The sequence below is a fragment of the Erythranthe guttata genome, chromosome 14 (assembly GCF_056151865.1).
Source record: "Erythranthe guttata isolate IM_541 chromosome 14, IM_541, whole genome shotgun sequence".
Classification (NCBI taxonomy): Eukaryota; Viridiplantae; Streptophyta; class Magnoliopsida; order Lamiales; family Phrymaceae; genus Erythranthe; species Erythranthe guttata.
In genome coordinates, this window is record NC_142546.1 from 15,091,019 (window position 1) to 15,106,252 (window position 15,234).

A 15,234-nucleotide genomic window follows, 5' to 3' on the forward strand; every position below is an offset into this window, starting at 1 on the left:
ATAGTATATAGTTCACGTATTCCGCGTGGATTCGACACTTATTTCGTTACGTGCATGCACTTATCACATGCATCTCTTCATCAAGATAATCTCATGGCCATGTGCATAAACAGTTTAACAAATCATATGACTTAATTGATCAATAAATAAATCAATAAATAAACAAATAAAGAAAAAACACAAACCATATGAATTGTGAATGTGCATTGCTTCACCATATCTATCGAACCAATTTATGTAGCGTTACAGATCGAGCAACACGCTTTTAGTTGAAGCTTCGTTGGACAAGCTTTCGCCTCCTCCAATTCCTCTCGTTTTTCGCGTACCACCGACTTATCACCGCGCGCAATTCCATATATGTAACTACATTCTGGTGGAGGCAATTCGTCGAACAGCTTGCATGCACTTTTCGCATCACGTGCCTTCAAATATAATTAATACAACATGCAAAGAGTTGGCGTTGCCCCAACTCTTGCCAATCAATTGGTCTACATTTTTCCTCAATAATAAATAAATAAAAATAAAAAGAATTTTGGGTTGTATTTAATTTAATCTTAATACAGTATATTGGTGTGACAAAATTGAGATTTCGTAAGAAGTATTATATTGGAATAAAATAAGTATAACTTTTGACCTTTTGTGTGAAAAGGTCAAAGTCGTTTCACCAAAATTCCCCAAAGTGAATAATGGCCAATTGATTGGATTTGGATTAATATATTATGATTTAAATCAAATTGGTTTTGTATTTTGCAATTAAAAAGATACAAGGAAGCCACAATTATTGTGTCGTTGGGCTAAAGTATTTGGAATATTGTACTATACTTTATTTTGTTTTGAGATATTTTCATAAGGTTGTGCTGGGTGGAAATCGAAACAAATATTTTTATTTTCACCGATTTTGATTCGCGTTTTTTTGATTTTGGAACAATATTTTTAATTACAAATTCCGAATATTCGATTTGGGTTTCTTTATAACGGAATTGGAATATATATGAGATTCAATTCATGATCCTATTTAAATTTTTGAAAATTACATTTATAATATCAATAGTACCAAAATATTGGAATTTTTCGAATTCCGCAGATCCCTTTCTAATTTCTTTTTTTTTTTTTGGAAATGGGTTTTTTCATTTCAATTACCAAAATCCCAATTTTCAATATTCCAAATTTTTTTGTGAACGAAATTGGAACTATTTTTGTCACTTCCAAAAAAAATCGAAACTTTCCCGAAATTATTTATTCTCGATTCGACATGTCCGATTTACAGCACCCCTAGTTGTGTTTGATGAAAATAACAACTAAAAATTGCTAATTAATGATTGTAATTTAATGAAAAGACAATACTAAAAATATTACACACGACACGCTAATTAAAAGTTAGACTCCACCAATCACACATTTTCTCCCAACAAAAAAATTAAATTAATAAAATCTGAACCCCCTCCGCCAACCACCGGCGGCCACCCCCACCCCCAACCCCCGCCCCCCTCATTCAATATTGCTTATTTAAACTTCTCCCCATTATCAAAAACTCCTCAAAAAAAAAATGGCAGCAGAGAAAAATAATAATAATATGAGAAAATTACCTAATTTTCTTCCAACCTCAAAACTCAAAACGCACATGAAAAACATATACCATTACGTAATCTCCCATGCAGTTCTCCTCTTCATATTCCCTGCAGTTCTTTCCGCTGCAGTTCCTTACTTTCACTCCCACCAAATAACCCAAACCCTAACTCAACTCTGCACCACCACGAACAACCCTACATCCATGGCGGCGGCGGCGGCAGCATTAATCTTCTTCCTCGTATCGTACTGTCTGAACAAGTTCCTTAATCGCCCCAAAAAGATCTACCTCGTTGACTTCGCCTGCTACAACCACGACCCGTCGTTTTCGGTCTCGAGAGCCACCGTGTACGATAAACTCTCCGGCGTGCTCAGCCCGGAGAGCCTGGCGTTCACCGCCAAGGTGATGGAGAGGTCCGGCGTCTGCGACTCCACTTTCCTATACTTCGGGAAGGAGGGGGGGTTTCCGCCGGAGTCCGCCTTCAGCTGCGGCCGCGAGGAGGCGGAGACGGTGGTGTGCGGGGCGGTGGGAGACGTGCTGGCGAAGACGGGTGTGGACCCCACAGATATCGGGGTGGTGATCGTGAACATATCGACGTTCAATCCGGTGCCGTCGCTCTCCGCCATGATCGTGAATAGGTATAAGATGAGAGAAGATGTTTTGACCTTTAATCTCGGCGGCATGGGCTGCAGCGCCGGAGTCATCGCCGTTGACCTCGCCAGAAGGCTTCTTCAGGTTTTTTCTTTTACTTCATGTTTTTATTTTATTTTTTATTTTCTTTATTACCTAAATTATTTTTTTTTTGCTTCTATGGTAAATTTATTAGGTAAGTAACTAATGGGTAATTACGAACCGGGTAAAGATAAATTATAAAACCCCCTCTCTTGTTTGTATAATTACAGTTATTCCTCTTAACTATGTATTGTTTTACGAAAAAATCCATCCAGTTGGTAAAATTAGGGATGTTCATTCAGTAAAAATTGTACCGAATTCTCGATACGTCAGAATTTCATACCGTTCGGTAGCGAGATTTTACTAAAAATATTTAAAATTTTGATGTTTTTAACTTCTTTTTTTAGTAGTAGTAATAATAATAATAATAATAATAATAATAATAATAATAATAATAATAATAATAATAATAATAATAATAATTATTATTATTATTATTATTATTATTATTATTATTATTATTATTATTATTATTATTATTATTATTATTTGTGTACATTATTCCATTAATTATTTGTTGCTTACGTAAAAGGGCCAAGGCGACACGTATGCACTAATCATGAGCGTAGAGAGCCCAACAGCCAGCTACTACGTCGGCGACGACAAATCAAAGCTCCTATCAAACCTCCTCTTCCGCATGGGCGGCGCCGCCATCCTCCTCTCCAACCGCCCCTCCGACCGCCGCACATCCAAATACGAGCTCACCCACACACTCCGCACCCACCTCGGCTCCAACGACAGAGCCTACAAAAGCGTCCTCCAGCAAGTCGACGCCACCGGAAAACTCGGAATGTCGATCGCAAAAGACCTAATCTCCGTCGCCGGCGACGCCCTGAGATCCAACATCACCGCCCTGGCACCGTCGGTCCTCCCCATCTCCGAGCAGCTCATCTTCGCCGCCAATTTAATCGCTAGGAAACTGTTCAAGGTAAAGGGGTTGCGCCCTTACGCGCCGGATTTCAGACGCGCGTTCGAACACTTCTGCATACACGCCGGCGGGAAAGCTGTACTTGACGAGGTGGAGAAGAACCTTAAACTCACGAAATGGGATATGGAGCCTTCTAGAATGACGCTGTACAGGTATGTGTGGTAAAATTACGAAAAGTTTGGGTAATTACAACCACTCATTAACTATATATTATCTTACGAAAAGATCCCTTTAAAAGTTAAAAGTTAATTTAGGGAGAACTGAAAATATCGGTACACCAACATTTCGTACCGTTTACCCAACTAAATATACGATTTGGTTCAGCAAATAACTGAATTATATAAATTTTGTGTAAAATAATATTTAAAATATAATAATAGGAGTAACTGTAATTATCTAAACAAGATGGGTGTTTTCATAATTTAGGGATAACTCAAGGGGTGACCGTAATTTGTCATATATATGCATATAATTTAATGTATTATTTTTTAACAATTTAGTTTTATATAAACATAAAAATTAAGTATTTGAAAATTAATAAATGAGTATACTCAAACAGTCAAACTTATCCTCAATTGAAAAAACTTTCATTACATTTTATACCTAATTATTTAATATTCCACCCAATATTATTATTTAGTCAATTCAAAAGTCGGAAGTGATACCAAAAAAATCCTAAAATTTTTTCGTGGCACAAACCCTCGATATCTAATTATTTTAGTGTATATTCGGCCCCCCTTGGCTATAAGATTCTGGTTTCGTCACTGCAGGTACAGTAATACTTCGAGCAGTTCTTTCTGGTATGAACTTGCTTATACGGAAGCCAAAGGGAGGATCAAGAAAGGTGACCGGGTTTGGCAGATTGCTTTCGGGTCGGGTTTCAAGTGCGGCAGTGGTGTTTGGCGGGCCGTCAGGACTATTAATCCTGGCGAAGATGATTATAATCCTTGGACACGTGTCATTCATGAGTTCCCTATAGATGTTTAATTATAATTTATCAAGTTGCATGATTTTTCTTTTTTGCTTTTTTTTTTTTTATTTTATAATATAATAAATCATAAATATTGCATATGTTGAGGTTTGTTGATGTTCTAGAGATTGTTCATCTTATTGAAAGTAATTATGAAATAATGATTAATAATTTTCTTTTTTTGAGAAGATAACAAAAGGATTTTATTAATAATTTGATTCAGAGTTTACAATAACTTGAACTGATTGTGGCCGATCCATTATACTAGCGTACAAGATTCCTTGAAAGAAAGTCGAGCTACTTCATGTGCAACTTGATTTCATTTTCTAACCTCATACTTTAGGGGTGTAAACTATAATTAGTCCTAATAATAATCAAATTCAGCTTTGTATAATATATCTAGGGACAAGATCTATCGGTCATTTGAGCTTTGTGCACATAATTCCCTTATACTTTTAATATTAATTTTAGTATAAGCACATAACCCTTAGCTTTATAGTATTTCACTTGGTAAATAATCATATTTATTAATATGATGAAATTTTAAAAGTACAAAGAGGTTATGTGTTTATATTAAAATACAAAAGACTCATGTGTTACATTAAGGGGGTAATGCGCGTAAAATTTAAACTGCAGGGGTAAGTATTATTACCCATTATTGTTTGATACATAGTTTGATGAGTTTGACTCACGCTAGTGGTTGGGTATAGATGAGGTGAATTTAGCGAGCTCGTATTCGAACTCAAACTCGAGTCAAGTCTATTGAGCTCGAGCTCCTCATTTTCTCTATTTTCACATAATATTAAAATTATTTTTACTATAAATTATTTATTATAGGGTAAATTACAAACACCCCCCTGAGGTATTATCAAATTACAAAAACACCCCTCTTGTTTGGATAATTACAAATACCCCCCTCAACTATGATTTTTTTCTTACACTTCCACCCGTATGGTGCCAAATTCAGCATAATCATCTAGATTCCGTGGAATGTGCTCTAGTTTGTCCTCGTTTTGTGTAAAAATGCAGCTTCTGATGCACCACAAACTGATATATACAAGCTAAAAATCACATATTATGGTTATCTTGCTTCATAATGTAGAGTTTGAATGGGATAAAACGTGTACAAAAGTGATAATATTCCATATAATCTCGAAGATTCCACTAAATTTGAGGAGTTGAGGGGGTGGTTGTAATTATCCAAACAAGAGGGGTGTTTTTGTAATTCGACCATACCACAGGGGGGTATTTGTAATTTACCCTTTATTATATGATAAAAGCTCGCGAGAACCAACAAAGAATTTGTACTAAACACAATACGGAATTAAAGTTACTCTACGATCATACCTATCGCACATTACCGTAGTCCTTCCCATCAATGAAATAGCCACGAAGCTATTTTAAATTTTAAATACATTTAATTAAAATAGTACTCATTACCCATTTTGTAATAAATTCATTTTGTACGTATTTGCCTAAATCCTTTGACTGAAACTTAAACAACTCTAATGACTTTTCAGTAATTATTATTATTTATTGTTTTTTCTCATTTAATTTTTGTTAATTTAAAAAAGTTCAAAATTCAAACCAAACCCCGTAGAATTCTTTCAACATTAATTTCTTATTTTTCAACTATACATCTCTAATCACACATCAAATTTTCTTTAATCTGTACTCGTTTTGTGTAAAAGTGCAGTTTTTGATCCTCCACAGTCTAATATTTACAAACCAAGAAACACATCTTACGATCATCTTGTCTCACTACGTGGAGTTCGAATGGGATAAAACGGGTACAAAATCGAGAGGAGCGCATGCTTACCGTCGCTTTTATTGTTGTTCTTACCAACTTTGTAGAATGTACATGCTCTATAAATTAGCCTTTTTGCAAGGCATATGTATCTTTTCCAACTTTTCCGCCTGACTCTCTCATTCATTCGAACATTTAATGTTGATATTAATGCATTTAACGCGTCTATCCTGATACTAAATGCACCTATCTGCCCCAGGCGGCGCCCCTCCGAGCGCCAAATGCTCAACTCGGCTCTCAGTGATAGGCTTCCCTCGCTCAAACGTTGCAACTAGAAAAGATTTTTTAAATGGGCCGTCTTCTTTGGGCTGCGCCTACTAACGGGCTTAACGGACTGAATCTTCCGAAAAATCGGCCTTGCCCAAGAGTCATCTGCTGTCCGAATCAATACTCTAGACTGTGTTGTACCTCTATCTCAAATCCCCTTATTAATTTAATATTAACATAAATCAAGACTTTGTACATGCTACAAACTAATCCCATGCTATACAATTAATTCATATTTGATTAATAAATAAATAAATAAAAATATGACATCTAATACAAATTAATCCAAAAAAAAAATGGATGCAATTCAGTACATTTATTATCAAGGCATTATTATATTGTTGAACAAACAGATTATAATTAAGCAACTACTGTTTGCTGCAATCAGTTGGTTTAAATGAAATAGCCATCTTCTTAATATCATACCCCACCAAGAAATTAATCTGTGCAAAATTACCAAAGATTGCCACGTCATCACCCGGCACAAAACCAAGACAATAAACATTGTCATAAGCCCTAATAAAAGTGTTCAAAGGAGACAACTTTACATCTGCACCACCAAAATGGAGTGTAATTACAGGAATGCCCCTCATTTTCCCATCAGAAGGAAACTCATAACACACCCTCAGCAGTTTATCTACTGGCTCAGCAGCTTTCAACTTAATCTCCTTTTTGATTGCAGCTTGTAAAGAGTTGTACATTTTCTTGGGGAGATAAGTCAGCGTGGCCCCGGAATCGACCGCTATTTTGCCGTCGAACGAATCCAACTTCCTTTTTCCGACGCTTAATCCTTTGAGACTCACAAAGTACGCGTTTTCGTAGAAATATAATCGGGTCGAGACCGACCCGGGTCCGGAAACCACGGCTCTTTCTCCGAAGTGGATCTTGCTTGATTTCGAGGTGTTGAGGTGGTGGTCGTGAGAGATCAAGCAGTACGAGAATTTCCCGCCGACCGTGGGCCCCATTTGCGTGACGAACGAGCCTGGTCCTATCCCGAGGCCGATTATTCCGCACGTGCTTCTCTCGTATATGCCTTGATTGTTGTACCCGCATCCGAAAACGAAGTTTCGGAGCGACACTGGCGAACCTGTAGTAGAATTTAACGTGAGCGTGTCGGAAGAAACGATTCCTCGAGTGTAGGATTTGTCCAAGTAATCCACGGAGTACCTAGACATGCAATCAAATTACAGTTAAACCTCTATAAATTAATATGGTCGGGACTAGCAAAATTCTATTAATTTAGCGAAATATTAAATTATCGAACTAATAATTTATCAGGTTTTTACCGAGTCGGGACCAAAAGAAACTATTATTTAAGCGAGGTTATTAATTTATCGAGTATTAATTTATTGAGGTTCTACTGTAGTCTATAGACACAATAATCCACATCTTTATTTAAAAAATACAGTTAAACCTCTATAAATTAATACATTTGGGACTAGCAAAATTCTGTTAATTTAGCGAAATATTAAATTATCGAACTAAAATTTGTTAGGTTTTTACCGAGTCGGGACCAGAAGAAACTATTATTTAAGCGAGGTTATTAGTTTATCGAGTATTAATTTATTGAGGTTCTACTGTACTTTCAATAAAATATAATATCATGCATGTATTATATACATATCCACACATATTTTACACACACACACACATATCAAAGACGAAAAAAAAAATTACCCGAAAATTTTACCTGCAAGTGTTGTCCTTTGCATGAGAATCTGCCTCTACGATGGAGTAGCACGTTTTCGAATTAGCAGCGACCGTTTTGTAAGTCGAAGACAGCTTCGGAGTGAAGAGCGGCATATTTTGTGGGAAACAATTTTTGCACGGTGCGCATTGCGTCCACGTGAAAACACTCCCCGTGTCAAAATTTAAATTCAACTGAACGGTGGGTATGCCGAGGCTAATCTTCATGAGATAGTCCCCGCTTGTAGCTATCATATCTGCTGAGGGAATATTCCCCGAGGCAAACGAGCTTAAAGAAAAATAATCGGCACGGATTTTGGAGCGCTGCAAGGCTTTGGTAACACGATCCCGATGACTCGACGTGGAGTTGTAGAAAGGAGAAATTACGGAGTAGTCCCTGTGAATGAGATCAGTGGTGAAGCCATTAGACTCGGAGATTAGTTCCGTAAGAGAATATGTAGTCGATAGAAACGGGGAACATAAGACGGAGAGAAGTATAACAAGTGAAATCAAACGCCCCATTGAGAGTACTTACTACTACACACTATGTTTTTGATTTCGAACGAAGCTTATATAGATACGAGTGTGTAAGAAAGTTCTAGATTAAATATTGCCAACATCCCATAATATCTTTCGAGAAATCTGTCTTTACTAGCTAGATACTTGTGGATAACATAAATAAATTGGATAGTTTTTTTCATTTATTGCAAATGTACTAATACAATAAGAACAAAAACAGTCGGATTGAGAACATTTGGATGAAAAAACCGAAGAGATTAGTGTTCGTCGCCCGATTTCCTTTTTCGATCAATGAATTTAATTCCATTGAAGCTCACGACATATGTATATCTCGAGAAATTAAAACTTTTGCTAACGAAATGCACTTCAATGGATATTTAATTGCTTTAAGACACAAAAAGAAAACTTACCAGTTACCACTAATCACAGAGCCCACTTTAGTAAGCATCGATCTCCACTAGCAGATAAAGCATACGTAGCTGAGAATCGGGTTAGAAAATGAAAAAAAACTATTGAGCTTAAATCATCAGAGTTAAATTTTCTTATCGAACCAAGAATTGAGTTCAAACGTCATTTGATCGTTTAACGGGGGATTCTTGAATCAGTTATACTTGATCATTTCAAGCTCAACTGATTTCACATTCTCTGGCTAAAAAATCACGTCGGTTTAGGCAATTTCATCAACACCGAAGGATATATTAGTGCGAAATAAACGTAAACTTTTAATAAATTCAAATTATATCACCACGAAAGAGAATTTATTAAGGCATTATTGTTGAACAAAGCAGGGGAATTAACAGATTATAACAAACTACTGTTTGCTGCAATCAGTTGGTTTAAATGAAATAGCCATCTTCTTAATATCATACCCCACCAAGAAATTAACCTGCACCAAATTACCAAAGATTGCCACGTCATTACTTGGCACTATACCTAGACAATGAACATTGTCATCAACCCTAACAAAAGTGTTCAAAGGAGACAACTTTACATCTGCACCACCAAAATGGAATGTAATTACAGGAATGCCCTTCACTCTCCCATTAGAAGGAAACTCATAACACACCTTCTGCAGTTCATCTACTGGTTCAGCAACTTTCAATTTAATCACCTTTTTAATTGCAGCCTCTAAAGAGTAGTACAATTTCTTGTGGAGATAAGTCAATGTGGCTCCCGAATCGACCACTATTTTTCCGTCGAACGAACCCAACTTCCTTTTCCCGACGCTTATTCCTTTGAGACTCGCGAAGTACACGTGTTTGTAGAAATATAAAGGTGTCGAAACCGAGCCGGGTCCGGAAACCGCGGCTCTTTTTCCGAAGTGGATCTTGCTGGATTTCGAGGTGTTGAGTTCAAGGTCATGAGAGATCAAGCAGTACGAGAATTTCCCGCCAACTGCGGGCCCCATTTGCGTGATGAACGAGCCTTGCGCTATTCCGAGCCCGATTATTCCACACGTTTGTCTCTCGTATATGCCTCGATTATTGTACCCGCATCCGAAAACGAAGTTTCGAAGCGACATTGGCGAACCTAGAGTAGAATTTAACGTGAGTGTGTCCGAAGAGAGGATTCCTCGAGTGTAGGAATTGTCCAAATACTCCACCGAGTACCTAGACATGCAATCGAACTATTGATCGAAACCCAATAAAAGTTATAATTTGAAATTAAAATTCTAATTATCCAATAAACCGGATTTTTAATTACTAACTAAACAATTAGTTTGTAAACAATGTCTTTACAAAAATGAAAAAAAAAAAAAGCATATTTTACCTGCAAGTGTTGTCCCTTGCACGAGAATATGCCCCTAAGACGGACATGCACGTTTTCGAATTAGCAGCGACCGTTTTGTAAGTCGAAGACAGCTTTGGAGTAAAGAGCGGCATATTCTGCGGGAAACAATTCTTGCACGGTGCGCATTGCGTCCACATAAGAACACTCCCCGTGTCGAAACTTAAGTGTAACTCAACGGGGGGTAAACCGAGGCTAATTTTCATCAGATAATTCCCGTTTGTAGCTATCATATCTGCTGAGGGACTACTCCCCAATGCAAATGAGCTTAAATTAGCAAAATAATCAGCACGTGCTTTAGAGCGCTGCAAGGCTTTGGCAATACGATCCCGATAACTCGATTCGGAGCTGTAGAAAGGAGAAATTACGGAGTCTCTGTGAATGAGATCGGCGGTGAAGCCATTAGATTCAGAGTTTTGTTCTGTAAGAGAATGTGCAGTAGATGCTAATAAAGAAGAAAATATTGAGAGAAGTATAACAAGTGATATGAAATGCCCCATTGAGAGTAATTACTAAACTCTATGTTCTTGATTAAGAATGAAGCTTATATAGATATATGAGTGTGTAAAAAGTTCTAAATTAAATATTGCCAATATCCTATAATATCTTTCGAGAAATTTGCTAGATCCTTATGGATAACATAAATAAATTGGATAGTTTCATTTATTGCAAATGTACATATTAGAAGCACTGGATGGATCTACTTTCCTAATACAATTAACGTACGTCGAATTTCACGAGACACTACAAACACAATCAATTTGAAGCGCGTTAAGAACAAAACAGTCGCATCGAAAACACTTGGATGAAAAACCCGAAGAGATTTCAGTCACTTAATTCCATTGAAGCTCACCACATATGTACATCTCGAGAATTTACAACATTTGCTAACCAAATGCACTTTGATGGATCTTTAATTGCTTAAGACAAAAAGAAAACTTACCAGTTACCACTAATCACAGAGTCCACTTTAGTAAGCATCGATCTCCACTAGCAGCTAAAGCATAAGTAACTGTGAATCGAGTAAGAAAACGAGAAAACTATTGAGCTTAAATCATCAGAATTAAATTTTCTTATCGAATCAAGAATTGAGTTATAATGTCATTTGATCGTTTAACGAGGGAATCTTGAATCAGTTATACTTGATCATTCAAGCTCAACTGATTTTACATTCTTTGGCTAAAAATTCTAGTCGTGACATAAAAGCACAAGAAGGTGCTAGAAGGTTTACGTAATTTCATCAACACCGAAGGATATATTAGTGCAAAAATATAATAGGATGCAAATATATTTATTAAGGCATTATTGTTGAACAAAACAGGGGAATTAACAGATAGTTCCAACTACTGTTTGCTGCAATCAGTTGGTTTAAATGAAATAGTCATCTTCTTGATGTCATAACCCACCAAGAAATTTAGTTGTGCCAAGTTACCGAAGACGGTCACACCATTCCTTGGCACAAAACCAAGACAATAAACACTTTCAGAAACTTTAAGGAAAGTGTTCAAAGCAGACAACTTAACATCTGCACCAACAAAATGGAAAGTAACTACAGGAATACCCTTCATTTTTCCGTCGGGAGGAGCCTTATAGCACACCCTCAGCATTTCATCTACTGGGTCAGCATGCTGTAATTTAATCTCCTTTCTCATTGCAGCTTCTAAAGCACTATACATTTTCTTGGGAAGATACGTCAATGTTGCTCCAGAATCGACGATGATTTTTTCGTTGAACAAACCCAATATTTTCGACGAATTTGAGAGACTATTAGTCAAAACCAATTTCTTCTTTCCGACGCTGATTCCTTTGAGCCCCACGGCGTACACGTGTCTGAAGAAATATAAACGGGTCGAGACCGACCCGGATCCAGAAACCAAGGCTTTGTTTCCGAAATGGATCTTGCTAGATTCCGAACTATTGCTAAATGGATCATGATAGCGCAAACAATACGAAAACTTCCCACCAATCCTGGGCCCCATTTGTGTGATCAACGAACCCTGCCCTTTCCCGAGGCCGATTATTCCGCACATATTTACCCCGTATGTGCCTGCATTTTCATAACCACAGCCGAAAATGAAATCTCGAAGCACTGTAGAATTAAACCTAAGTGTGTCCGAAGAAACGATCCCGCGAGAGTAGGATTTGTTCATATAAGTCAGAGTGTAACTACACGTGTTGTCCCTTGCACGAGAATAGCTCCCGTCGACGGATTTGCACGTTTTCGAATTACTAGGCACTGTTTTGTAAGTCGAAGAAGCTTTGGGATTAAACAGAGGCAAATTTTGTCGGAAACAATTATAGCAGGGTGCACACTGAGTCCATGTAACAATACTCCCTGTGTCGAAATATAAATGGATCTCAATAGGCGGTGTACCGACGTTTAGTTTCATGAGATAAACTCCTCTTGCAGCTATCATCTCAGCTGAGGGAATATTCCCCGAGGCAGACGAGCTTAAAGAAAAATAATCGGCACGAAATTTGGAGCGCTGCAAGGCTTTGATAATACGGTCCTGGTGACTCGATGTGGGGTTGTAAAATGGAGAAATTATCGAGTCCCTGTGAATGAGATCAGTGGTGAAGCCATTAGATTCTGTGCTTAGCTCTGTAAGAGAATGTGCAGTAGATAAAAATGAAAAAGATAAGACCGAGGGAATTATGACAAGTAACATGAAATACTCCATCTCTGTTCTTGATCTAGAATAGACTCACCACCTGTGAAATGCTTATATAGATAGATATGGAATATGTAACAAATTAAAGCATTAAATATTGGCAACATCCTATAATATCTTTCAAGAAATCTATGTTTTTATTTCAAGATACTTGTGGATAACAAAAATGAATCCGATATAGTTTCATTTATTGCACTAGTCATCGGCACATTGCAAAATCACGTGCATCAAATCGAACCCACAAAAACAATGAAGTGAAAAATAGGGATAACCTCACTGACAAAAATTGGATGCAAATATATTTATTAAGGCATTATTGTTGAACAAGGCAGCAATTAACAGATCTCAACTACTACTGTTTGCTGCAATCAGTTTGTTTAAATGATATAACCTTCCTCCCAATATCATAACCAACCAAGAAATTTGTCTGTGCCAAATTACCCAAGATTGCTACACCATCGTGCGGCACAAACGCAAGGCAATGAACACTCTTATAGCCATCAAGAAAAAAGTTCACATTAAGGAACGTGTTCAAAGGAGACAACTTAACATCTCCACCAACAAAATGGACAGTAACTACAGGAATACCCTTCAATTTCCCGTCAGACGGAGTCTTGTAACACACCTGCAACATTTCGTTTACCGGATCAGCACGCTCCAACTTAATCTCCTTTCTCATTGCAGCTACTAGAGCATTGTAGATTTTCTTGGGAAGGAACGACAATGTGGGTCCGGAGTCAACGACGATTCTTTCGTTTAATAATCCGAATATTTTCAACGAATTCAAGAGATTAACGCTCATGGCTAGTTTCTTATTTCCAACGCTTATTCCTTTCAACCTCGCAGCATATTGACTTTTGAAGAAATGCATACCAATCCAGAAACCACAGCTTTTCCACCGAAATGGATTTTGCTAGATCTGGAACTGTTGAAATTGTCACGAGGGAGCAAGCAATACGCAAGCTTCCCACGAATCGTGGGGTTCATTTGTGTGAGAAACGAACCCGGTCCTCTCCCAAGGCCGATTACTCCACACGTGTATCTCTAGATAATTGTGGATAACAAAAGTAAATTGGATAGCTTCATTCATTGCACTTTGTTATTGGCTCAAAATGTTTATTATAAGCACTAAGTTGTTCTGGTTTCATGACACGTCGCAAATAATATTAATCGTAAGTAATAAGACTCAAATAGACCAAAAGAACGGCTTGATCGAACTTCAAAACTTCATGGTTTATTACATGCTACACCTAATGAAGTACACCGAGTATATCATCCTTTTTTTCGGTAGATCTTTCCTCAGTGCACACTTTATTGAGTGTAACATAATTTCCACTATAGCTCATCAGCATAACTTGAATATAAAATTAAGTTCCCATTCTGTATTCCAAACTTGCATTTTGTTTTCATTATGTTGTAATCTAAGACTGATTTGAACTTTTCAAATGAAATTATTTCATATAAGATTAGATTTTGAGAGTTTCCCAATAACAGTGATTTGATGATAGAAAAATATATATGAGAGAATTATGGTTGTTTAAAGATGGTTTATTGTGTTAGAGAGTAAGCAATATGAAAACTTACAACCAATCGCAATAGTCCATATGGTTGGTTAAAGAACCTAATCCCCTCCCCAGGCTAATAATTACTCCAGATGTTTCGTCGCTGATTTTTCCTGCATTTTCATTACCACATCATGAGAAAACAAATTAACTAAAAAAATAATGATAATAATAATAATAAATAAACAGCCTACGCAGTATAAGTGAACCTAAGGTAGATTTTTTCCTCTGTCAAGAAGAACTGTTCATGGACTCATGGACAGAATGTTCAGTCACAGAACTTGCACAACGGAAGTCGGAAAAAGGTTTCTCGGCAGAACTAAATTCAAGGAACAAATCCATATTACTGCTATTCATAATCTACATTTTCGTAAAAGCATCAAGAGCCACATTTTAGATAGTGTTATATCATCCTTTGGGATGGCTTCATGAGGAAGGTTCTTAAGGATCCTATTTTAAACGAGAAGGTCCTTATCAAGTCTGCATGCAATAGGATCGAAATCAATGCTTGTTGATCAAAAGAAAACAACAATGAGACAACGTAAATAAGGAAAAATAGTTAAAATTAGTTGCGTGGATAACTTTAAGGATCAATAGAAATAGAATATACTATTTATTGACTATAATTAAGTAGGCATATACTCATCCATTCAAGATTATCAGCAAAGATGCTTGCCTCCACAAGATCTACAGCAAAATGCAGTATTCCAGTGCAATCGTTATAACTTCCTCGACC

At 37.0% G+C, this 15,234-nt stretch overlaps 3 protein-coding genes across 7 annotated transcripts; 1 reads left to right on the forward strand and 2 right to left on the reverse strand.

Moving 5' to 3' along the window:
* Nucleotides 1-1,542: 1,542 nt before the first annotated feature.
* On the forward strand, nucleotides 1,543-4,410 carry LOC105952348 (3-ketoacyl-CoA synthase 20). Its single transcript, XM_088813824.1, has 3 exons — nucleotides 1,543-2,302; nucleotides 2,832-3,379; nucleotides 3,998-4,410. Exons 1-3 carry the CDS (start codon nucleotides 1,547-1,549, stop codon nucleotides 4,212-4,214), a joined length of 1,521 nt encoding a protein of 506 aa, XP_088669950.1. The 5' UTR covers nucleotides 1,543-1,546; the 3' UTR covers nucleotides 4,215-4,410.
* Nucleotides 4,411-6,629: 2,219 nt separating this feature from the next.
* LOC105952347 (aspartic proteinase CDR1) lies at nucleotides 6,630-8,565 on the reverse strand. The gene is made up of 2 exons (XM_012975891.2): nucleotides 7,962-8,565; nucleotides 6,630-7,438 (listed from the first exon to the last, which is right to left on the reverse strand). Exons 1-2 carry the CDS (start codon nucleotides 8,477-8,479, stop codon nucleotides 6,640-6,642), a joined length of 1,317 nt encoding a protein of 438 aa, XP_012831345.2. The 5' UTR covers nucleotides 8,480-8,565; the 3' UTR covers nucleotides 6,630-6,639.
* A 655-nt stretch (nucleotides 8,566-9,220) lies between these two features.
* On the reverse strand, nucleotides 9,221-13,812 carry LOC105952423 (aspartic proteinase CDR1). Of its 5 annotated transcripts, XM_088813455.1 has the most exons (4): nucleotides 13,562-13,812; nucleotides 11,208-12,820; nucleotides 10,247-10,612; nucleotides 9,221-10,086 (listed from the first exon to the last, which is right to left on the reverse strand). In XM_088813455.1, the coding sequence occupies exons 2-4, from the start codon at nucleotides 11,243-11,245 to the stop codon at nucleotides 9,288-9,290; spliced, it is 1,203 nt and encodes a 400-aa protein (XP_088669581.1). In that variant the 5' UTR covers nucleotides 11,246-12,820; nucleotides 13,562-13,812; the 3' UTR covers nucleotides 9,221-9,287. The 5 variants fall into 4 exon arrangements, 3 of the variants coding, with proteins under 3 accessions (XP_088669581.1, XP_088669580.1, XP_012831423.2); XR_016029603.1 differs by having other exon boundaries at nucleotides 11,208-13,812; XR_016029602.1 differs by having other exon boundaries at nucleotides 10,247-10,639; nucleotides 11,208-13,812.
* Nucleotides 13,813-15,234: the final 1,422 nt, after the last annotated feature.

Excerpts from the sequence above, each read along its gene's own strand:
- LOC105952348 (XM_088813824.1), top strand. The coding sequence starts at position 1,547 with ATGGCAGCAGAGAAAAATAATAATAATATGAGAAAATTACCTAATTTT. Across the intron at positions 2,303-2,831 it reads TCGCCAGAAGGCTTCTTCAG|GGCCAAGGCGACACGTATGC; the intron begins GTTTTTTCTTTT and ends CTTACGTAAAAG. Across the intron at positions 3,380-3,997 it reads TCTAGAATGACGCTGTACAG|GTACAGTAATACTTCGAGCA; the intron begins GTATGTGTGGTA and ends TCGTCACTGCAG.
- LOC105952347 (XM_012975891.2), bottom strand. The coding sequence starts at position 8,479 with ATGGGGCGTTTGATTTCACTTGTTATACTTCTCTCCGTCTTATGTTCC. Across the intron at positions 7,439-7,961 it reads GCAAAGGACAACACTTGCAG|GTACTCCGTGGATTACTTGG; the intron begins GTAAAATTTTCG and ends TTGCATGTCTAG.
- LOC105952423 (XM_012975969.2), bottom strand. The coding sequence starts at position 10,764 with ATGGGGCATTTCATATCACTTGTTATACTTCTCTCAATATTTTCTTCT. Across the intron at positions 10,087-10,246 it reads GCAAGGGACAACACTTGCAG|GTACTCGGTGGAGTATTTGG; the intron begins GTAAAATATGCT and ends TTGCATGTCTAG.